Source organism: Nothoprocta perdicaria, unplaced genomic scaffold (assembly GCF_003342845.1).
Source record: "Nothoprocta perdicaria isolate Ctin4 unplaced genomic scaffold, notPer1 scaffold_80, whole genome shotgun sequence".
Taxonomy (NCBI): Eukaryota; Metazoa; Chordata; class Aves; order Tinamiformes; family Tinamidae; genus Nothoprocta; species Nothoprocta perdicaria.
Window position 1 is genome coordinate 2,588,852 of NW_020456088.1, and position 23,776 is coordinate 2,612,627.

Consider the following 23,776-nt stretch of genomic DNA (forward strand, 5'->3'; position numbering starts at 1 on the left):
AGTAGACCTCCCACTGATTTTACTGGAAGTAGTGGAGTCTAGGAGTGCTCCTGGTCTGAATTAACTGCTTTTGAGGCATGCCTGCTCCCCTGAAAATGGCCTCTGGGCATTCACCCTCTTCAGCGCTGCTCCCTTCTGCCTCATTTGGATTCAGAATCAGTCATTTCAAGGTCTCAACCTTCCTTCTGCAGTCAGATTTGGTGCAAGTTCTGGGCCATGGTGGTGGTATGTTTGTATGAGGGCACCATGTATTCCTGGCACTGGAGTCATGTCATTTTTTCTGCTTCACCTGGGAGCTTCCTGTAGATATTGAAAGAGGCTCAAGAGAGAAGATGCAGCACAAGAAACATGCTCCTTGGATTGGGCGAGCAGCCAACTGTGCTACACTGGCATATGCTGCTCTACGCAGGCCAAGCAGCAAGCACCTAAGGTTTTGTTTTGTTAAAGGCAGTCCAGCAGAGCTGTGTGAAAGCGTCAGTGTTCCCCTTGAAATAGTGGAAGTGGGCGAGGAGAAAGTAAATCTCCTGCAGCCCTTCTCCAGTAAGGCACCAAACATTCACCCTCACTCGAAGGCCTCCTGTTGCTTACTGCTTAATACTGCTTAATACATCTCAGCAGCTGGTCTCTAGGACCATTGCTTCTAAAATGCCTTTTAAGTCTGTAAGTGTCTTCAGGGTTCTCATTTGTGTCTCACTGTGGTAGCAGTGCCGAAGGCGTCCCTCATAGAAGAGGAGAGATCTCTGGTTTCTCTGATTTGTGAATATTTCATTAGGTTGTCAACACCCTCAAGTGCTTTCCATCCCTATTAAAATGTCTTGATTGCTAGGGACAAGGCACTGATTCAAAGCTTAATGGACCTCTCCTCATTAAATAGCCTTGTGATGCACAGGGCTGTACTGCTTCAGTCCATGCATGGATCTCACACTTCTCCAAGTTGTTCAGCATTTATATCCATACATTGCAGAGGCTGTTTAATATCCATACAGAGAGTCAATAATGGTGTCATAAATACCTCTCATGAAGTCCGGACCCCCAGATTGCCCTTGTTCACTGCGCTACATTCAGTTTGGAAAGAATAAGATATTTTCTTGAACTTTAATAGCACTGATGTTCAGGTCATCTTGTTGATGGGATCAATGGTCTGTACTAGAGGAGAATCAATGGACTATCCAGGATTTTCAACTCATGGTTGAGTCTCAGGGGCTGGCCAGAGGCAGGGCAAAGCTTCAGCAGAACAAATGTACTTTCTACCAGTATCTGCGGATAATTAATCAGTAACTGATGAAACTCTAAAGGGCCCTTGCCCTGATTACAACCCCAGAGCTGTTATTCCTTGCTCCTTTGGAGCAGTCAGAATCCTTTGTAACTTCCAGCCGTTCTGTACATTGTTCCTAATGCAGCAATTAAAAGGGAAGATCCTTGTGAAAGGGAAGAAGCTGAGCAGGCAAGAGGATCCCACTGGAACAAACGGGAACAATAACTTGGAGGCTGAGGATGTCTCTGATGAAGATGAAGCAGCTGAAATGGAAGATGAGTCTGTAAAGACGGAAGTGGAGCAGAAGGGGAAGGTGAGTCAAAGACATTGCTGAGTTCCTGAACTTGGGAGACCTAGAGAGGGACAAAGAGCTATAAAATAGATTCTTCCCTATTGCAGAAGGCTTTGAGGATCTGGGGAAATCCCAGCTTTTTGCCTATCTCATATCTTGCGGTGGCAAACCACTTTCTAGGTGGAATATGTGCCATGTTCAAAGAAAAAAGATTTGGTAGAAATGTACTTTAAATCTTGTCCCATTTAAGCCAGTTTCCAATATGGTTTCAGATTCTCTACCAGGAGTAGGGTAAGCTGAATAGGTTACTGAAAGCATTGGAGGTAACGGTCCAGATCCTTGCTTAGATTAATGATTTCTGTCCCAGAAACAAGCACAGAGATCTCACAGGGCCATTCAAGGAGGAAGGTTGGTTTCTTGTCCTAAAACAAGGTGGGAGGACTGTTTGTCTTGGGTAGACCCTGTAGTATTTATGGAAGCCTTAGGGGACAACATGTGTGCTCCATCTCTGCCTCATTTGCAGACATCTGTATCTCAGGGAAACGTTATGACATTGTTCCGAACCAGAAGCTGATGTTTATCTCCTCAAACTTTGAGAGATACCTTCATGCTCACTGGTCATTTTTACAGGTCCTGTGTGGGAGATAGAACTACAGAGCTACGAGAAAAGAGTGAAAAGTTACTAATATAATCACGATGACTATTTTGGTGGGAAAAAGATGGTTTTCACAACAGTGTTTCACTCCCCAATGTGAGGATGCTCATTCTTGCAGCCTGTGAAAGCCTTATACTGTATGGCAGACACCAAATTCTTAGTTGACATAAATTCGTTCAGTCCCACTGATGTTAAAATTGATTGACATTGCCTCCAGATTCAATTTGCTGACTCACTTGGTTCTTTGAAGGGTTTATCATCTCATTCTTTTATGTGTAGTCGGCAATATGTATTATTTTGAAGTTTGTTATTTTCTTTCCTTGTCTAATAGGAGCTGGCAGTTCTTACTTAATCCTTGCACAAATGAATGCGACAGTAGAGTAGCAGGAACCAGAGCATTGTGAAAGCAATCTGGGGTCTTCTTCATTGAAGGCAAACAGACCCAAGCTCTATGAAAGCCCAAGCATCATTCACTTCCCATTGTTTTCTGCATGTTTGCCACTGTGACAATGTGGAAAGTCATTGCTAAAGGTCAATTGTAAAGCTTAGCTTCTGGAGAAGGACATTGGTGCTGAAATACAAGTGATTATGCAGAAAGCAGTAGAAAAGGTATCCTACCAACAAAGTGAGAAAATCCATCTAGAGGACATCATGAAACAATAGTGCCGGGAGACCAAAGCATCTGCTGTATGAAATCTGTTCTTAGCTCAGCAATACACGCCAGATGTGTTATTCCCGTATTTGCAGCCCTGATCACTTATGAGCCCCATAATATAATGAGATAATTTGTAATAGCCATTCACATAACAGCATGTAAATAACTGCAGAAGGAACGATGACCAAGATGCAGTGAAATATCCTGGATGGTAACGCTTGGGAAGCTGGTGTTATCATTGGACCAGCTGGTGTACAGACTGGTGAAATGGTGTCAGTGGTGTTCCCAATTGATGTTCCAAGTGGAGAGATTTAACACTTTACAAAGAAGAAAAGCGATATGGAAAGGACAGCCTTTCCCTTTTCTGCTGTCCCTCTGAGCAAGGATGTCACTGTGTGTTGGTAGTAGGCATCCTTTTCAGCTGGAGAGGCTGAAGAACCTTAGGGATCACAGACATGACATGGTGAGTATTTCTGAGCAGGACTGCAGAAACTTCCCACAGATCTCTTGATTTCCTGTTTTTAGAGTGACACCTTGAAGCTGGCCAAGGAACTGTCAGACACAGTTGTCTACTGCAAGAGTGTCCATTTCAATGGCTTTGGAGACCCCAATCACCCTCGGGCTTTCTATGAGATGTCATCGTTCTCAGAGAGCAAAGCTCTGAAGCTAGCTCAGGAATCTGGTATGTACATTCTGTCCTGGCAAAGGAGTGTCCTCTGTCCCAATTCCTTATAAAGACAACAGCTACTGATAGTCAAGTGTAGGGGGATGGTATCTCCAAAGATGTAGGTCACAGTCTCTTTGGCAATGCATGTCATGATGAGAAACAGTGAGAAAAACTTTATGCTATAGAAGCTATTACCAAGAAGGACATTTTATACAGGCAACTCACATACAGTCAGACCCTCCAGGCAAAGAAGCTGCATATATGGCATTAAGAAGAGAGCCCCCGTCACTGAAAGGGACATTTTCTTCTTTATTCTTATTTTTGTTTTTCCATAGGAAACAGTTTTATTCATCACAATATCAGGCACCTGAGTCGGATCTACCCTGCAGGCTGGAGGACAGATTCCTCCAACTATAACCCGATCGATTTGTGGAATGTCGGATGCCAGATCGGTGAGTGCAACAGGGAGCTGCAAGATGGTGAACATAGCCAAGTCACCCATAATCTGGTTTGGTGAGACTTTGACTGAGGTGGATGGGTGGTCTCAAGCCACTTTCTGGCAGAGAGGCTCAATGGTCATCTAGAGAAATCAGCTCTTCAGTCAGTGCTCACTGCCTTTACATAGAGCATATTCTGGCCTACCTCATTACCATTAGAAGATCTTTTCTGCAAATTAAAGAGCAATCTGTACTCCTCTATGAAGAGTTCAGGTAGTGAAGAGCTCTTTGGTCTAACAAGCAGAGGTATTAATGGCTCTAAGGATGGCAAAAGAGGTTGTTAAGTTTGAACTGGAAGGGAGGCTTCATCGTGAGACTAGGCAACCAAAGAATTCTTTATATTCACTGCAGGAGATAATGCCTTCTGAGCAGAAATGAATGGGTTTATTTGAAAGATGAGATTGTTCAACCAGATGATATAAATTCAGGATATTCTTTGACTCAACTGCCAACTGACCCAGTGCCAAGGAGCTGGATAACTGGAATGGCTGTAATGGCTCTTTTTGCCTCTAATAGTGCTGAATGTGTGAAATCCTCAGGGGAAGCAGGCAGTGAGGGGTGGGGTATATCACTGATCTGTGCACATCGAAGAACCAGTGTTTATATCCAGAAGTGCCATTTTGGGTGGATAGAATGAGTATAAGAAGACTCCCATTGATTTACTTGAAAGTAACTGAATTTATTTATTTATATTGCAGTGGCCCTAAATTTCCAGACAGCAGGCACAGAAATGGATGTCTACCAGGGTCGGTTCCAGGACAATGGGTTTTCTGGATATGTCTTAAAGCCAGAATTCCTCCGGGATGAGCAAACCACATTCAATCCAAAATCCATCACAGAAGGAACATGGGGAACAAGGAAGAAACTTCTGCTTAAAGTAAGAATAGAATTTCAAAAATTGTATCACTAGCATCCACCTTGGGGGGGCTGCAGGTTATACCTCCTTTTTTCACTGGTCCCACCTGAGCAACATTATCCTAACCCAACTGATTTCCAGTGATCAACTTCTGCTTCAGGCCTGTCACAATGTTGACCATAAAGTACCAAAATTAACTAATCACAACAAGTTCTATACTCCTGCAGAAGGAGAAGGAAATTTTGCCAGGTAGACCCCCTCCTCTGACAGTCTGACTTTTTCCTCTGTTTCTTTTGCAGATCATCTCTGGTCAGCAGCTGCCCAAGGTGAACAAAAGCAAAAACTCCATTGTTGATCCTAAGGTAACGGTTGAGATCCATGGCATTCAGCAAGACAACAACAAGAAACAGACTAAAGTCATTGAAAACAATGGTAAGGGAATTTCTTCCACCTAGAGCTCCCTTGGAGCATCACACATGGCAGTGTGTTCCTCACCAAAACCTGTGCTTTGGGTGAATCCAAGCCTGTCCACATTGTGAGGGTATAGGACATGCTGTGGGCCTGCCTGACTTCAGGGACCCTGTTTACAACCTACTGGTGGTATTATTTAGCCCCACAGATTCATGTTCCTCTGGGATTTCTCTTTCATGAGGTCGTCCACTTTTTGTCCCTCCAAGGCATTTAGACACAGAAATATCCTACAAAATGACATATACTTTAAAATATGTGTTTCTAAGATGATTTCATGGTTTCTGTTTCCCTGGGATCAGGAAGATCAGACTTTTTTTTAAAGGTCTTTTTTTCAAAAGATAAAGGGATTCAGGGATAGATATGTGTTATCTGAACAGTCCAGTGGATCTATTTCTGTGAATGGCAGAATAAAATTTGCCGTCCCAGAATGAGTGTTCCATGGATCTAGTGTAGGTGATCTGAAAACCCTCTGCCTCCTGTCAAATAGTCAACAGATCCTTAGTGACCAGCAGGCTTGGCCTGGTGTTTTAATGTCCTCGGCCTGTCAGGGTAGACAGGCTATGCTGACGGCATCAGGGTTTTGAACAGAGTGTCCCTTCCTCCTGAGTGTTTCTGGTGAATGGTTTGTTGAAACTACAGAAAGCACTCAAGGTCACCTGGAGGGAGTCTGCAAGGCACCTGCACTTATCATCTGATACTACAATCTTAGCTGTGTTTGCTTTGTGAGTCTAGATCAGCTATTCCTGATCTGTAGCAGAAATGGAGTGAGTTTGGCTCTCTCAGGCACTGCCCTTATATGAGGAGATGTAAAGCATCTTCTCCATGTATGTGATAGTGTTTTGCATAGATAGACATGCCTCGTTAACCCTTTTTGCAGACAGGGAAACTGAGGCACAGGGTGTTGATGAATGAGGAGGCATAAACTTGCACCTTCTAGAAGAGCACCACAGTATAAAGGCCCTGCTCTTGTCTCTCTTCTGCTCTGGTTTGAGGCTGTACAAATTTGTTGCTGGTCCAACATCTACTTGAGATGCCCTTGTGCATCCACTGGAGAGACCCAAGTGTTGAGGTCCACAGTGGGCCTAGGATTTGTCTGCTGCAGTTAGGATGTGCTGCAGCCTAAACTGTAAAATTTGTTAAGGTCAGATAGCGAATTGCTGTCAGAGCTGGGAACAAGGGTCTCAGCACTGACTGCACGACCTTTGTCACGAGTCATCTTAATTTGGTAGTCAAGCAGAGGTAACATCAGTTTGGAAGCATCTCTGACCTCCAACCTTTTCTGCAACCAGTTCTGATCTCCATCCTTTTCTGTGTTGCTTAGGCTTTAACCCCAAGTGGGATGAAGAGTTTATGTTTGATGTAGAGATTCCTGAGCTTGCCCTCGTGCGTTTTGTGGTAGAAGACTTTGACATGTCAACCAAGAATGACTTCATTGGGCAGTACACCCTTCCCTTCACTAGTCTGAAGCAAGGTAAGGCCCTGCTCCCACTTCCTTGCACCTCCTGAGCCCTTTCAAAAGCTCCTGTGCCCTAGGTGATGCCTAGAGCCCATTGCACTGGAAGTCCCAAGAGACTTTCTCTCCGGGGCCTGGCCAAGATGGTAAATGGCTTGTTGAGTGCTCAACACAGTCTCTGGATAAGCAGCAGCTAAGGAGGGAAGGGGGTCCCTCCTTATGTTCCCAGTGCCTGAAGCTGTACCTATCCAACCTACCTGTTCTGTGAGGCACCCGGAGCAAAACACTTGGGGGCAGCTACAAAAAGGGAAGTGTTACTGAGGGGCCTTGGCAAATGTTAGCAAACATTTTATTGACAAGACTAAGGGCTGCTTTCCGTCTGTGGTTCTCCTTCCAGGTTACCGCCACATCCATCTTCTAACTAAGAATGGGGACCCGTACTCCTCCTCCACCCTCTTTGTGTACGTCGATATCCAGGACTGTGATTAGCGGCTCAACACTTTCTGGGCGCAGTGAAGCCTGTTACAGACCTAGAAGAACCTCAGCGTGCGACGTCTCGTGCGATATTTACCTACAGCGGGATCCCGTCAAGTCCCCAGTGCCTTCTCCAGAGCAACATGTGGTGCCCCATAGGGCCCGTGATGTGAAATAGCCATCGAACCTCTCCCTTCTGTGTGCTGGAAACATCCTATTGGGATTGTTGAGAATAATCATTTTGTACCTGTTCCATCAATCCAGACATGTTTTTAGTTCACTTTAATTCATGTGATTTTTAATTCTGCTTTTAGTGAGAGCATAGGGACTCCTTTTTAGCCGAAGAAACAGCTCTTGGGTTGAGTTTGGGCAGTCATCTGGACAAAACACCTAACACTTGTGCCAAAAAGCACACCCTACCCCTGGAACCCAGCAGTCAGAAACCAGTGGACTTCACACTACTGCAGATGTTGCTATACAAAGTCCCAAACAGGGACAAAGCTTTCTTAAAAGAGAAAGCTGCACTACACAGGCCCCCGTTGTATAACTTGACTCACCTTTTGTATTACAATAAAAAATACATGAACACTACTCTGCCTGTGTGCCTGGCTCTCAGCCAGGTTGCAGTGCATTCAAAGCCTGGCTCCAAATCTGTGAAGGAGAAAGGAGCCACCAAATGGCAGATTTCCCTCTAACGCAAAGTGAAACCCACTCAGAGAGACCTCAGAGAATGTCTTTTACAACTGACAGTGGAAATACACTGAACTGACAGTAAGGCTTTTTTTTTTTTTAGTGCCGTAAATCTTTTTTGTTTGTGTTTTTCTAGAAAAAAAAAATGTCTTTTTTTAACCATGGAGGAAGTGGCAGTAGAAACCTCTTTAAATGTTAGTTTGATCCCAATTGCACTATAGGCATAATTTAGCACAAGCAGGCAAAAGTGTTTTGAACAGTAATCCAGTATTTATGGGAAAAGGGTTTTTTTTTTTTTTTTCCCAAGTACAACTACAGAGTTAGGGGAATATTGTTGAAATAAAATAATATATTTTTGAAGTACCAGCTGTGTTACTAACTATATGTTAGAGTATTAAAAGCAGAAAAAAAAATGGAAAAAGTCCAATTACTTGTCACTATTTGCCTCTTTGGCTTGCTTGAATGCAACACACGTGAATTTGGAGATAGACCTGTTTAATTTGTCTAAATCTCTCTGGAGTTTATCATGCCTAGTGGTGGTGAAGACTGGCGTGCTGCTACCAAAGAGGTTAATGTCCTTCTGAATAAATTCCAGTGCGCTCCTTGCCCCATCTCTTTCCTAATCCAAAATAGTCAGGATTTAGTAACCAGTGGGCACACTGTAAACTGGGCTTCATTTAGTCCAGCCCAGAGTCTGTCATGCTGCAGTAATCACTGCTGGACACGTTGACTTTTCCTCCTCACTATGATACTGTGTGATGTTGTAAACCACTGCCAGATTAAATGTGAATTTAATTCACACCTCAAAGGCTCAAACTGAATTAATTCCCAGTGATCCAAAGAGCTCCAGGCAGACATTACCAAGACAGAGAGAGCTTTCATGCAGTGATGTGGGTTGCTTCTCAGCTCACCTCTAAGATGGGGCAGGTTGCATCATGAGACACAACTGAAAGCCAAGGTGGGAGCATTCTTGACACATGCAGTGTCATGTGGTCACATGCAGTCTTCTGCTGCCATGAAGGTCCCACATGGTGGTCCTCCTATGTGATGGGGCTTAACTGTTATTCTTGCTCCTTCACCACCTCCCTGGGGTTGCAGCATTATCATTTGGGGAAAAAAATACAATTTTCTGTGCAGCAAGTGCCTAATATCCTTTTCCCCAGGGGAAGTTTGTCAGAGGAGGACTGAAATGTGTCTCCATTCCTCTTCACCACAAAACTGAGTTGTAACCAAAGTCTCTCACTCTGGGCACTGGAGCTGGATGATGGTGTCCCCAGAGCAGTCCCCCAAATGTCCACACATTGCTCCTGTGCTCAGACCTAGGTCATACAAGGATCCTACCTCCAATCAAAGCCCACTGAGATGCAAAAACTGGGTATCCTGGTAAGCCCAGTGGTTTCCTGACTATAACTTTCATCTTCTTTACCACAGCCTAAGGGTAACAGCACTTGTCCAGGAAGGACAGAGCAGGGACAGAGCTGACTGCTCCCAGCTCTGAAAGGAAGGACATTTATCAACAAATATTGACACAGCAGGACATGTAGCTCCCTCTGTGGACCATTCAGTGACCAGATGTCTGGCATATAATGTCTGTGAAGCCCAGTGCAGAACACGATAGTTAGAAGGGGACAGGCTCAGTTTGGTCCTGCTGATAGGATGTTCTGTGCACCTCTTTTTATAAGAGCCACTGGATAAAAAGTGTGAATAAAGGATACCCTTGACTCCTCCACACAATGCAGGCAGCTTGAACCATGCCACCTGAGTACTGGTGTGATTAGTGACATTTCTACCCCCTTTCTCATATCAGTGACCAATCTTGTGTGATGAGCTAGATGAGCAGTTGTGTTGTCTAGGAACAGATTATACTTGGGTTTTGCATTGTGAAGTTAGATGTCTTTTGGATCAGTGAACTTAATTACCCTCCCGCCTACCAGATAAGGTTAATCACTAGAAGAACAGAGGAGTGGGGAACTGCAAGGTGAGAAATAGATGTGGACAAGGGCAAGAGCACACCACCCATGATGAAGGCCTTAAATGGACTATATGGAGAAGTCAGGATTTCTTCTGCCTCTTGTGTGTTTAAATAAAGACAGGCAAGATTTGGGGAAGAGTGAACAGCCTTGCTCAGATCAGCTGACAGAGTTGGGACAAAACAACTGGACCAGCTGTGACTTAGCTGAGATGGACCTGAGCATGAGGAGACACCACCGTAAGGTCTCTCCCCAAAGGAACATGGTCTACACTGGTGCCGAGGGACCTCAGCTCGGGGCTGCATAGGAGTTTCTGTGGCCTCACTCCAGGGAAGAGATCTAGCGAAAAGAGGCACCAGGGCAGCAGCAAAAATGAGACATGATCCAGTAGACATTGCAGTGCAAAATAGCACGTGGTATGAGAAGGAGGAACCGGTGAGAAACTGCCATTTCCTTTATAAATCAGAGGTAGACAGTAAAACCTACTGTCCCCATAAGAAGCTCATAAATATCACAAAGACCTTTTATTTGTAAAGTCTCATGCTGTTTTCTGAGTCCTGGCATGAGCTCTCCACGCACAGTTGCTGGTGAGCATCATGGAAGCAGGAATGAAAGCAACATGTCATGAACCAGGCTAATCTCCCTAATCCGATTGCATTTCCACCTCTCTCCATTTGATTGAATGCCACTCTTCAGGCCCACAATCAGGGCTTATATATGGAGTCGCTGAGTTTTATCAAGTAGCTCATGCAACTCATTAATGTGGGAGCTGACAGGAGCATGCCACAGCGGGGCGATATAAATATTGTATGTGGATTGCTGCTTCCAACTGTGGCAATGCTGGCTGAAACAGGGATAATGTGCACTGATTGTATCCAGTGTGAACACAACAGGGGCAATCATGCAGATAATTTGGCTGATTTGTGTCTCTGCTTGACTCTTACCTTACTCTGCACAGGGTTTCAATGGATTTTTTGCGCTGGGCCCTCAGGCATAGATGGGCCAAGCAGCTGCTAGGGAGCATAGAGGTAATGACGAGATTGCAGCTTGTGTAAAGTAGCCTGCAGATCTTAATTGCAATGATTTCTGCAGAAAATCACAAAAACTTAAGGTGCTTGCCTCCAGAACAGCCAGATGGTGACACTTCACCACTACTGCACTGTTACTAGTCCTGGATATTGCTCGAGAACTCTTTGTTCCTAGGTCAACTGCAGCTCCTAAGCCCATGAACACTGCATCCCTGGAGCAGGGATGGACAATCAGGTCAGCTGCTGAGTACAAAAGAAGGGCAGCCAAGTGGCCTTGTTTGCAAGGAACAGGAGCCTTCAGGAGCAGGGGGCATCGGCACAGGGAAAGAAATGCTGCCAAGGCACCTGCTGTGTGTTTTTTTGAGGACAGAGAGGCCTGCACCACCTGTGTTTGTCCTTTTCTTTTAAAAATGTCCCAAACCCCATTAACGACCAGCTGCTTGAAGGAGTTGTGGCCCTGCAGAGCTTTTCTCCACCACTGTCCTACCCCACCTGCTGATAAAGGACAGTTTTCATGCTGCTGTTGGCTGTTTATTTGAAATCAGCGATTAGGCTGGAAGTGGAATAAAGCTGCAAAAACAAGTCTTCTGGGTTTCTTCAAATGTACATGCTTCGTCCTTCTGTTTACAGTGATATCCCTTAAACACTGATCACTAGTATTGCCCCCCAATCTCTTGATCAGATTGAGCTCACACTGCAGAACGTGCCCTCCCAGCCCCACAGAGATGACAGGGGAGGAGCTCTGTGACGAATGCTGCAGTCGGACAAAGTAATTTCCCAAAACCCCCTGGCTTCTCCAGGTCCCTGGTCTGTATGAAGAGATATTCGCCCGCACCTGCTTATGGACGGAGAGACCAGGTGAGAACGGAGATATCTTCTCAATGGAAGAAAAAACTAAAATATGGTCTTGTCTGACACTCAAAATCCTGCATTTAGCCTTAAATCTCATCAGCCTCTTAAAATAAATTGGCTAATAAATATGTTCTAAATATTTTTTTACAAGCCAGCTTCTTTATTTTTTTTTCTTTTTTCTTTTCTTCTTTTTTTTTTTCTTTTTTTTTCCTTTTTTTTGTATTTTTTCTTTTTTTTTTTTTCTGCATCAAATAGTGCATATTAGTCTACAACTGATTTCTGCGGGGAATATCTCTTCTGCAAGCTGTTAAGGAGTTGATCTGGCCAATCTCACTCCATAAACTACCCCATGCAGTATGTTTTCCTGACCCCAAGACTCCCCACTATCCCTCTAGTGCCTTCCTCTCCTCTCCTAACCCAGCACTTACACATCCACTGCAAGTAGTCTTGGTCCTGCCTAGTTTTAAATTTCTAATTTCCTAATATTCCTAACTCAAATTTCAGGAAGACCCTGAACTTATGCAAGTGGAAATTTGGTTAGGGGAGAGGAGAGAACAGGCTACACTATGGTTGTGTGAGACACACTTGTCTTTGTGACTATCAGCAATAAAATGTCCAAAAAAAAAGGCAAGAAAACCTTGTAAAGTCACTCCTAGAAAAAATTTTGCATCCTACGTTTTGGATTTTGCAAAGAGAAAGGAACCTTTCCCCTGAACAGTGCCTGCTTGAAGAACTGTACAGGGGCTTGGCTTGGTTGAGATGAAGTTGGGTACATTGACAAATATCAGCCTTGCTTCCCTGCCGCTCCTAAGAGATCGAGGTTGGTCCCAGAGTCATGAGATGCCAGAAGGTCCCTGTAGCCTTAGAAGAGTCCGTATTGCTTCTTCTCATTCTGTTGCTTCCATTTGGGCATCTGGTAGAACTCATACTTGGACTTCCCAAAGATATCATGGAAATCAGCATCAGAGAGATAGTACTGCAATGAGAAGAGAGAGCAAGTAGACAGATTTGTTTTTGTAGAGGTTAGGACACCTCCCTAGACAGCATCTCTGCCTTACCATGCCAGTGCAGGCCCCTTTAGGTAAACATCTCCTGTCCTGCTGCCTGTCCTCATGATGAGAAAGTGGAACATCCCAGCAGCTGTTCTCCATCCTGCTTCCCAAATCTAAGAGGGATTATAAGCCCACCATTCCAGAAGGACATAATCATTTTGGGATTAGTGTGTTCTGCCTGGAACTCTGCCCCATTAGCAACACCAAGGCCATGACAATTAATGTTATTTCAGAGGAGTTCTGCTGGCTGAAATACTGTGTGGTTTTTCAAGAAAAAACTTACAGGGAAAGCAATTCTCCAAACAGTATTCTGGCTGAAAATGTTCTCTTCCATTGCCAGAAAGACAGAATGTTTTATAGATAGCTAGTTTATCAGTGTTACTCAGAAAAGCTCTATGGGAAGTGGAAATTGGGTTTTTGCTGGCATTTTGCATAAAAGAAAGCACTTATGTAAAGATCAGCCGAAATATCATCATTAGTATATGAGGAGAGGTAGCACCACTGCAGTGCAGAGCTGCTGGTCCAACTGTGGATCATTTCTTTAGCTACAGACTTTGGCACCTGCCAGGACATCTGTTGCTGCAAGAAAACATGGGCTGATCAATCATGGGCTGTAGATAGCAAAGGAAATCAGCCGCTCTGCTTGCTTTGAGCTTAGCTACAGATGTTGACAAAATCCTTGGAATGAGCAGAAATGCAGCTGTTTTCCTCCCTACAAAAAGGTCCTTGCTGGAATTTAAGCTTTCTAACAAACAAACAGACAGAAACTAAACAAAAGATCATTTCTAAAAAAGTTTTGACTGAAAACAGAAATCTAGGGCCCAGCCAGAATGAAACTCCTGGTTTCTTTCTCAGTTACACTCAAGCACAGTGCCACTGTGTCTTTCAGGATTTGTAGTTTTGAGGCTCTGTCCCCCAAGGACAGAGGTCAAGTGCCATTACAAAACAATCTCACTGAAAGTAAATATTTTTAAAATCAGCTTTTTAAACTTCCTTTTTTCCTAAATTGATTTCTTAATTCTAAACATTAGTTTAAAATATTTGGTCCAATATGGAGTCAAAACACAGGTGAAATGACTATAATTTTCGAAGTATGATTTAATAGCTTAAAGTATTAATGCAATTAGCTAACACAAGTACTAGGTTTGAAACCAGCAGTGCTATCACCTCCTTCTTAGCAGGATCCACGCCTTCTGGAAGTTCATCCACCGTTTTGTTCATCAGCACCTCTCGGGAGTAAATTCCTTCACCATTGGACGTTGGAGATGGGCTGCTGTTGCAGTTGCTGTTGCTGTAGATGTTGCTGTCACTGTGGTTGAGGTGTGTTTTATACTCAGAGGAGACTCTTTTTGTACTTGAAACAGTTGAGTTGATCACACTGATGTTTCTCTTGTTCAGGTTGATGTTATTAAGATCCTGTGAAATAAAGAGAACACGTCAAGACAACACGCTCTATCAGTGCAACAGAGGAGGGATCATCCCAGGTTCTTTCTCCCTGCTGGCCTGGAAGGACTGGTCATGGTATAGGCCATGATTCAGCTCAGGAGAACTAAAGCTACAAGGAAATGGCTCAACCTATGACATTAGTCCATCACCAACGCTATATCATGATATTAGGAATAATAAAACCACAGCATTGGTTGTACCCTCTATAACTAACCAGGGGAACTTACATAGCCTAGTATTTCTCAGGGAAAAGGCAAGGGAAGGCTCACAGGGGAGCAGAAAGGGTAAGAATAGATACCTAACCATCCTAAAGCTTGAAGATTCCCCCACTACCACTCACCGACCTGCTCCCTCCCCTGGATTAAAGTCGTTGACACTTCCTTCCAGCCTGACTCCAAGCAGGGCAGAACTGATCCCTTGGGACAGTCATGTTTGGCACCTTTGGGACCTTGTGCTGGCCATGCTTTGTGGGATCTCCCTCTGGGCTCTTTCCCCCTTAGCCTGTGGCACCTGTGTGTCCCTAGCCAAAGCCCTGGGCCTCTGGGATCCCAGGTCTGCAGGCTGCTCTTACAAAGATCCTTATGCTTTTATTGTATGTGTAGCTTGGAAATAAGCTGTCCAGTCTCCTGCCAACAGATGCCTCTTGCAGGACTGGAAGAATCTCAGGAGATCTGAATATATTTATGGACTATTAATCACATCTTATCGGGTTTTCCTTGGAGGAGAACAGCTCCTGAGATCCTGAGCTCCTGGTACCTGCTCTGTCCTTGTGCCCTCTCCTTCCTGTGACCAGGTTGGGGAGCACTGTGGTTTTAGTGCCCTGACATTTCCCACTCACAGGGTGTAGGAGCCACTCACCACTGTGATCTCGGATATAGCTGACACATCTCCCAAGCTGTTCTTCATCTCCTCATAGGACTTGCCATCCTAAAGGCAAAGAGAGACATGAGAAGACAAGGTCACCCTTAATGAGGACATGCTCCTGTTCTGCAGTCGGGCTGAGAGATCACATAAATTTTAAAGATGTGGAGATGCCATCTATGGTAGCAGCTGGTGTTTGATCCCCAACTCCTGGAATCAGGAGATTTGGCCTGAATTTGAGCTTTCATTTGAAAACAAAGAAGCAGTTTTCAGCCTCTGCACTTGTACAATACATGGAAACATAAAAACAGGAAACTTAAAGACTCCATAGAGAAGGACGAAAACCAAAAGAAACCTTATCTGCCACTTGGTTTTAATCTTCTAAATTTTAAACTGATTTTGCAATATATGAAAGTATAGCATAAGCTTTTTTTTCCCGCTGTCTTTTCATCCCCTGTTAAATTCAGCTGAAGGTACCAATTTTTCAAAATGAAAACTTCAGTTCTAGGCTTATTATTAACAGATATTTCTTACTTCCTAAAAAGGAATATACTGGATATTTTGGCAAAGCTGTTGACTGTGTTTTCCTAAGCAGCCAGGAGATGTCAGTTCTTAACAGCACGATCTAGAAAAATTCCCCAAAAAGAACAAACAACACAAACACATGGACTGCAGAGCAAACAGATATAAACCCAAAACTGAGCAATAAATACACACACACCAGATGTTCCTGGGATGCTAACAGTTTGAACTGCTTGTCTTTAGTTGCTGAGTTTACCTACAGGGGATGTTTTTCAGGGGCCTTTATTTTTTGTCCTGTATACTTGTTTTTCAGTGATTCATCAAAAAGACCCACATTTTCGACCTTTGTTCCAAGCACTAACATTGTTTTGAAGTTCAGCGCTTTGGGAGCTATTATCTTACTTGTCCAAACCCTGCTTCTTAAGGCAGACTTTTTTACCACCACACCAGCTTGCAAAGAAAGAGGAGACACATCCAGATTCAGGGTAAAACTAGCTCTGTGTGAGATTTCCTATAATGTGAAGCCCCTGGCAACCTTCACCCCTGCTGCCTGTCCACCCTGCAGGCTCCAGTGCAGGTCTCGTCTCGTAGCCTTTTAGGCAACCAGATAACGAATGTGCTTGTGATGAACACCAGCATTTGCAGGAGAAAAAGAACAGAGAAGAGGTGATCAGAGGCAGCCTGCTTGGCAAAGTTCACACATTCCTCTTAAAAATCAGATCTCTGATCCCTGAGCTGTGCTGCCTAAGCCTGCTCTGGGAAAATATCACCTGGGAGCTGAGATTTTACCCAAATCTCCATCATTATGGGGCTTTTTATTTCCTATCTCACGCACACCAGTGCCATCAGGTGGCAGGTGTATAGGTTTGAAATCTGTGTGTATTAAAGGAGGGTGAGGGAGGAACGACTTCTGTCTTTCTCAGGCAGCTCCAGAGGGAGGTTTCTCTTTCTGCATAGGTGGTATTTATAAATCAGATTTTCAGAAGATGGGTTTTCTATAGGATGCAAAGGTGAAGGAGACCTCTGAAGGGTGTCCAGTGTCAGGGCTCTGATGGGCTGCCTGAAAATCTGGAGAAGAGACCTGTCTGTTCACATCTTTCATTTTACTGGAGTTTGTCCTTAAAAGATGGGTCATGAACTTATCCCTGTGATATCATTTTGAAAAATGAACATTTTTTTTTATTCTCCTTATGATGTGGGATGCCTCTGTTGAGCCTCTAAACTTGATTTTACTATCAGAAGCACCCAAATATATATTTATTTGCTGAAATCCCAGACTATCTGATTTGGGATCCGATGTTTTTAAAAGGAATATGTGAACAATGTGAACAATGTGAATTAAAGCACAAATACTTCCATTCGCAAAAGCCCTCTATTTCATCAAATAGGTGCTTTTTTTCCTGGAGAAGGAACAAAAGTTGGACAGGTAGCCCTGTGCCAGGGAGCCACGAAGTTCAAGAGATGTCGCAGCGAGGCTTTCCTCTGTATGTCATTGTGGATATTGACAGTGACACTCCTAAAGTGCTGCTGGGCACACGTGCACGCCATGGGGCTTTCTCAGTAACTTACGCTCCACTTGTAGGGGTCCCAAGCATTGAACCATCCTGTGAAGTTGAGGGGCTCATAGCCCTGTTTCACCAGGATTATCGGAGTCGCCAAGTCTCTCCCTGCTGGATGGGTCTTGAGATACTCCTTAGCTGAGGCAATTGCCTCATTCCTCTCATATACATTGGAGGATTTGCCAACCCAAAGGAAAATCTGCAATGAGAGAAGGCAATGAAGATCTGCAATGAAGATCAGCAAGAAGTTAGGGCCTGTGCAGACAGCTATTTGCTCTACCTGCCTATTGAAGTGGAGATAAGACTGGAATTGTTGTTGCTAAATAGTTCCCTGGGATTTTAATCCTAGTTTTGCTCCAAATCAAGAAGGATTTTGGTTTTGAGACAGCCTCACAGCTTAAACATTTCAGGAAACAGCTCTCACACATTTCAAGGCAGTTAAACCTAGCCCCTAAGTGATCAAAAACTCAGATATTCTCCAAGCAAACTGCTTGGAGTCTGTTTCTGAGAAGCTAAAGCAATTTCTCATCACTGGTGCTGGGAAATGAGGGGGAAGGTTGCTGGGTGCCACCCTGTTGGCAGGAGAGCTCACGCCTTTGTTCCCTGTGCCTCAGTTTTCCCCACTTCTGAAACAGGACCAACAATAATACCTCACTGAAGTGCTTGGTGACTGGATGGAGAAGGTGAGACATACGTCCACTTATCAAACCATCAGAGAGGGTTTGGAGATGAGACAGATTAGGGTTAGGGTTGAATACTGGATTATAAAAGCTACTAAGCCAGGTCTAGAGGGAAGGGGAGGGGGGTTCATGCTGACCTCTCCCCAGGTATCTAGCAGCATGACGTCATCTTCATCCAGGTCTTCCTGGCAGAAACCCACCACTTCTGTCATGATGAACCGCCCTGTCTGGTTGGAGCACTCGAAGAGGCGAGGCTGGTAGTGGGTGTTCCGCTCCTGAAACCTTTCACACACATGGCAGGGAAATAAAAAAAAATGAAAATTAAAATAAATTAAAAAAAAAAAGGAGAGATGGAAACCTTTTCCATTGTGGTTTACCGCTGGCCCAGAAACTACTAGTTATGATCATGATGAATGAGCTGGTAATATGATTGGGCCTGAAAGTTGGTAAAGTCAGTTCTCAAGGAATTCTTGCACAGTCTTAAACGGTTTTTAAGGTAACTCTTTCTCTACCCAAAGAAGGTAAAAGCAGAATCCTTCCCTATTCATGGAGAGGAGCCTACTGTCAGGTGAAAGCCACATCAGCCCACTGGGTTGCAAAGGAACTTACCACCTGTCCAGAGGCCTGGAGAAATCCAGGTTGCTCACCATCAAGTTTAACATCTCTTGGGACTGGCCATAAGTCTAGTAATGGGTGGAAATTAATATGTCATTTATGTAACACTAGGACAGTCATGTCCTAAGTCAGGAAATCCAGATGGATTTCCTGCAGGGAAAGAATGGTTTAGGGACTTTTGCCTGCTGGATTTGGATATGGACCATCTAAAATTTAGAAAAGAAACATCTCAGTGGGGTTTCCAGTATGGATTGTGGCAGGCCATTATATGGGGGATATTCTGGCCTAGTGTACTCTGTGATGAGGATATGGTATCAAAATTCTTCCTCACGATCTTCCAGAAGTTTGATCTTTTGCTTAATATTGCATGACAATACCCAGAGGAACAATCAGATCACTGTTACCTCTTCTCACTGGCATAGGGGGCTTTGCCTCCCAAAGCCTCCCAGAACTCTGCTGGCTCTTGTCCCTCTGAAATAGTCAACTTGTCCCGTCTTGAGACAACGTCAGCAACCATCTTTGCCATCTCTCTTTCATCTCCGCTGCAACCCTACATTCAGGATAGATGAATGTTAGGATAGATGAATAGGAAGAGTTAGGGGAAGACTGGAAAAGTTATTTGTAGGACAGAACTAGCGTGACTCCGCATTCTTCTCAAAAGTTTTAGAATTGCTTAATGATTTTGAGGATCGTAACCTGTAGTGGGTTATGTAGGCAGGTGGACTGAGATTTACTGACTCCATCTGAGCTGGTCACTAAAACTCCAAACTTAATCCCTGGAATTCTGTACTGCCAATGGCCTCTAGGGCCCAAGTCACCTCATCCTAAGGTAGATGCCTGAAATAAGTCAGATGAACTTGTCCTAATCCAGGCTATTTTCCCACAAGTGGCTGGACAGGCTTGGAGCCTGCAGAGGTGAAGCGAATGCCACAGTTCTGGGAAGCAGGAGCTTCTGTGAAGAGAAACCGTGTTCCTGCTGATCATATTAGAAAGGACCTTCTCCTGGCTACACCCACTGCTTGCTCAAGGATATACCTCCCTGGCTCTGTGAAAGATGGAAGATTCAAGTTGTCCCCCTTAGCACATTGCAGTCTTACCTTCCCACACCACAGGTAGCAGACCTGGCTGGTTGCCAGCAGGAAGACATCATTGGAGTTGAGAGAGGAGGCCCGGGCTGGCACCTCTGTGGCCTTGGTGTTCATCTCATCCGTGCCCCTCACCTGGAAGAGGCGAATCGTAGGTTCGGGCATGCTTGTCTGGCCTCGGCTTGTGCCTCCCTGCAAGGAAACACAGGGAAAGATGGCGCTAGGAGGTGAGGATCACATGAAAATTCAATGGGTCGGGCTAGGGGAGAATGACTGAGTGCACAGCTCCTCACACGGCTTCAATGAGAGACCCCAGGCCTGCATAAATCCCAAATGGACCAAATCAGTAAATACAAAAAACGTTCGGAATAAATTCAACATGTCATAACTTCTAAATTTCCTCTCTAGTTATCTAAGTCTCAACAAACTCCTGTTAAGGCACTCAAGTTCAATGTTAACAGACCTTAGGATCGGTTATGCCTTTGACATGTAAAAAAGATAAAACATTTACATGACACGGACTCATTTTCAACTGTGGTGAGCTTGGCTGAATGACTCCTGTGCAGTCATATGGTTGGACCACCACCGGGTGTTAAGAGCAATCCTGCTCTTTTCCAGACATTTAAAAAGCTTCTACAACAGATGGTCGCAACCAAAGCAGCAAGTGAAGTGGATTAAAAGTTAACAAGATGAAATTCAATTGCAGAGATAATTCAAATAATGTAACATTTTGCAGGGTATTTTGAGGGACTCTTTCTGGAGGCCAGAACCCGAAGGATCATGGTATCTGAAACTTATAGCAATTCTAGCATTCTTTCTATTACAATTCTTCTATTGCACCTCTGCGAAATATTTTGGGATAGAATTTGAAAGAACATCACATGTAAATCCTGGACTTGTGCAGATAGGCGAGTCCAGCTCAAACCACGACTATTCTCCCTTAAGTACTTACCGTATTCAGCCTACTTGGGAAATTATTACAGGTCCTGAAACGTTCCCTCTCCACCAGAGACTTCTGGTGGCTGAGAAGCCCTTAACTTTGTGCGTCGTATTTACCCATTATTATGAGTAAGTGAACAGAATTGCTTCACTTAGTGAGAAAGGGGATTTTGAAAACAGTGCAGCTGTTGTGGCTAGATAAGTACCATAGAGAGAGAGCTCAAAGTCTTCCATTCTTTCCCTAACCAACCCATACAGTCCTAGCAGACACATCTCCTTAATATCAGCCAGTTACTCTTAACTACTTCCACTGTACTACCACTCCATGCTCAAGGTTTGCACCTTGCCCATGCATGCACGTTACCTCATAAATGATGAGTTTGCCCTTGAAGATTGCCAGGAAGTGCGTTGGCTCCTTGCCCATCGTCACACGCACCTGCACAGCCTCATCCCCATACTTCTTGTCCAGCTCCACGGCATTGAGGGCGCAGGCTGTGATTTCGTCCACAGAGGCATGGCGGCCCTAGGGGAGAAAGTGATACCATCCGTATCATGATGAGGTGGCGGGTATAAACCTCTGCACAGTGTAACTTTCTGACAGTCCCAAGCTTCCTAGAATCACAACCGAGATGCCTGCTTATGATATCATACGATCAGAAGTCAAACTACATTATTTAAATTTGCATTCTAGTCTTTGACCCTTTAAACCTCATTTTCAAAACTTTTCTCTGCAAACTAGAAGAGAAGGTAAGCCCCATAATTCTTCATGCTTTCTGTTTTATGTTCCCGTCTCTGAGTTCGATGGTAGTTTGGGCTCAAAGTGTCCATGTTGCTTATGAGACAGAGCTTGGAGCATATGCAAGATCATAGCTGATATGCAAAGGACTTTTGAATTCTTTGGCATGTTTCAGTTAGATTTTGGGATAAAATTGCTTCTGTCAATTTTAAGCTTCTAAAAAACACTAGTTTTAGTCTTCCAGCAGACACAGCACAGTCTCCTCTTCTTTGGTTTGACCTACCTGCCACATGTAGAGGACATAGTGAGGCCTGCCTGATCTCATGTATGTGTACAGCACCAAGTAGCAATCGCCCCCATAGAACTGTCCATATTTCTTGGGATCCACTGGCTTCATGTGCAAGTCCTCAATCCTCCATACCTAGTAAGAGAAACATCTTGGTGAGTGGCAGTGGAGCTAATATGAAGATAAAACACAGTCCCTTTGCAAGCAGACCCAGATCTGCAGCTAGGAAGACGAGTCTTCCTTTCTTCCTTAGTATGTCAGCCTGTGTTGCCCCAACTTAATTAGGCTGGGGCAAATTTATGTCTCTTCAGGAAAGCTGAGCGTGTTTTCACTGCTCTGCACAGCTGCTGTATGGCAGAGGGGTTTGGAAACACTCTGAGAATTGCATCACTTGCCAGAGAAAGGATCTCTCTCACCTGTACCTCCCCGGAGGCGTCATCCACCATTCTCTGCTCAGCAGCTAGCTCTGGTCTGGCATGAAGCTGAGTGATGTCAAACTTCACTTGCTCCACCTTGGCTGGATTTAGCGCCACAATCAAAGCACAAACACAAGTTATTCAATGCATGCAAAGTGTATAAACCATGCAAACCCTGAGCACCACAAACACACACACACACACACACACACAATTATTGTACACATAAGAGAAACATGGTTAACAGTTTCATGAAGCCAGTCTTCCCACTAGTAAGCAAATGCTTTTAAAATACACAAGAATGCACACACTGATGCTGATCTATGTTATGGGCTAGCAACTGACCATAAAGCATATTCTAGTAAAGTTGTGATGACTGGCTGGTAAAAATATTAGTTGCCTCTTGACTGAAAATTTATGATTATTTTCCAAATTTGTACTTATTTCCCTCCTTTTCAAATGTTGTTTTCAAAAATAAAAAGGACATGTTTCTCCAGTCCCTGATATAGAGAGAGACAGTATGCAGGGACGAGACAGAGAAAGAGATGGAAAGAAGAGAGAATACTTGCAAGGAGGAGAGAGATTTGTGTCTGTGAAGTTATCATTGATGGAGATTTTCAGAAAGTCTGTCACTGTCTTCTCATTCCTTCTCTTCAGTATTATTTTCCCTCTGGGGTTAATATATTGCACTTTTCACTTTATGAGCATGATATATTGAGCTGTTGTTTACGCTGGTGTAAGTATAGAATAATTCTGTTGATGTCAGGTGGGTCCTGGATGAATGGCAGCGTAAATGAGAGCAGAATGTTGTTCAACACTTCCTTATTAGATTTGCTATTTGCCCCTTCTAAAGAAAATTTTGTAAAAAGTTTTAAGTATGATTTTTTTTTGTGTTTTTTTTTTTTTTTCAGGAGAGATTGATCAACATTTACATTTGGAATAAACAGGATTTTGGTTGACATGACAAGCTTTGGCAGTTGTGAACATTGTTCAGTTACTAATAGATTTATATCTACTGAATAAGGTAGAAAATATAAGGCATGAAAAGGACATTTTCAAGATGCTGAGGATAGGAGACAATTAATGTGAATGATATTCCCTCAGGTATCATTTAGCACAGGTGACCAAGTAGCGAAGCCAAATCTGGGACAAGTAGTGGCTGTCAGAATCTACTCACCAATTTTTCCAGTACTGTAGGCTTTTCCCAGCCCTTGTGTTTCTTCCTTTTCCGTCCACTTCTGGAAGAGCTGTTTAAACATGGCTGACTCTGCTCCATCGTTTATCACTTCAATGTTGGTGGAAGGAGGATAGCCTTTGGCTTGGATGAAACCCTAGTGGAAGAACAAATGGACTTTAGTTGGAACACATCAACGTTTTTACAGACTTGAGAAGAAGGACATGGAACTGAGCGAATCCAAAGAGAAAACATCTTCCTGCAGCTGAGCACAGCAGCATGACCAATGTCAGCATTCAGTTCAAGAACAAGGCACTTGCATTTAGACGTATAAATGGAGATGTCTGCATGCTTCCATTTATAGTCTCTGTCTTTATTCTTGTATTTAGACAATTGAACTGTGTCCCAATGTTGCTGCCCTAGATCACATTCTAAAACTAGTCTCTAAACGGCATCTTCATCTTGAAGTGAACATCATCCAATGGATCTGTAGACAGGTTCTGTAGATAGGTTCTGTAGATCTGTAGATAGGTTCTAGTGAGGAGTTGGGAGAAAGGAGTGGTGATGGCATGTGCCCATGACCTGAGAGC

The 23,776-nt window shown here is 43.9% G+C and overlaps 2 protein-coding genes across 2 annotated transcripts in view; one reads left to right on the plus strand and one right to left on the minus strand.

The window, feature by feature from the left end:
* PLCD1 (phospholipase C delta 1) overlaps positions 1–8,047 on the plus strand; it is a 42,501-nt gene extending 34,454 nt beyond the window's left edge. Inside the window, exons 9-15 of the mRNA XM_026051937.1 lie at positions 1,401–1,568; positions 3,383–3,539; positions 3,860–3,976; positions 4,720–4,898; positions 5,177–5,309; positions 6,670–6,819; positions 7,199–8,047. Coding sequence (XP_025907722.1) covers positions 1,401–1,568; positions 3,383–3,539; positions 3,860–3,976; positions 4,720–4,898; positions 5,177–5,309; positions 6,670–6,819; positions 7,199–7,290 — 996 coding nt within the window. The 3' untranslated portion in view covers positions 7,291–8,047. The remainder of the gene's footprint in view (positions 1–1,400; positions 1,569–3,382; positions 3,540–3,859; positions 3,977–4,719; positions 4,899–5,176; positions 5,310–6,669; positions 6,820–7,198) is intronic.
* A 4,178-nt stretch (positions 8,048–12,225) lies between these two features.
* The window catches only part of VILL (villin like), a 34,507-nt gene continuing 22,956 nt past the window's right edge, over positions 12,226–23,776 (minus strand). The window contains exons 10-20 of the mRNA XM_026051935.1: positions 23,190–23,343; positions 22,013–22,113; positions 21,594–21,731; positions 20,939–21,097; positions 19,648–19,827; positions 18,955–19,100; positions 18,073–18,217; positions 17,266–17,454; positions 15,172–15,240; positions 14,035–14,283; positions 12,226–12,791 (exon numbers count right to left, since the gene is read on the minus strand). Coding sequence (XP_025907720.1) covers positions 12,678–12,791; positions 14,035–14,283; positions 15,172–15,240; positions 17,266–17,454; positions 18,073–18,217; positions 18,955–19,100; positions 19,648–19,827; positions 20,939–21,097; positions 21,594–21,731; positions 22,013–22,113; positions 23,190–23,343 — 1,644 coding nt within the window. The 3' untranslated portion in view covers positions 12,226–12,677. The remainder of the gene's footprint in view (positions 12,792–14,034; positions 14,284–15,171; positions 15,241–17,265; positions 17,455–18,072; positions 18,218–18,954; positions 19,101–19,647; positions 19,828–20,938; positions 21,098–21,593; positions 21,732–22,012; positions 22,114–23,189; positions 23,344–23,776) is intronic.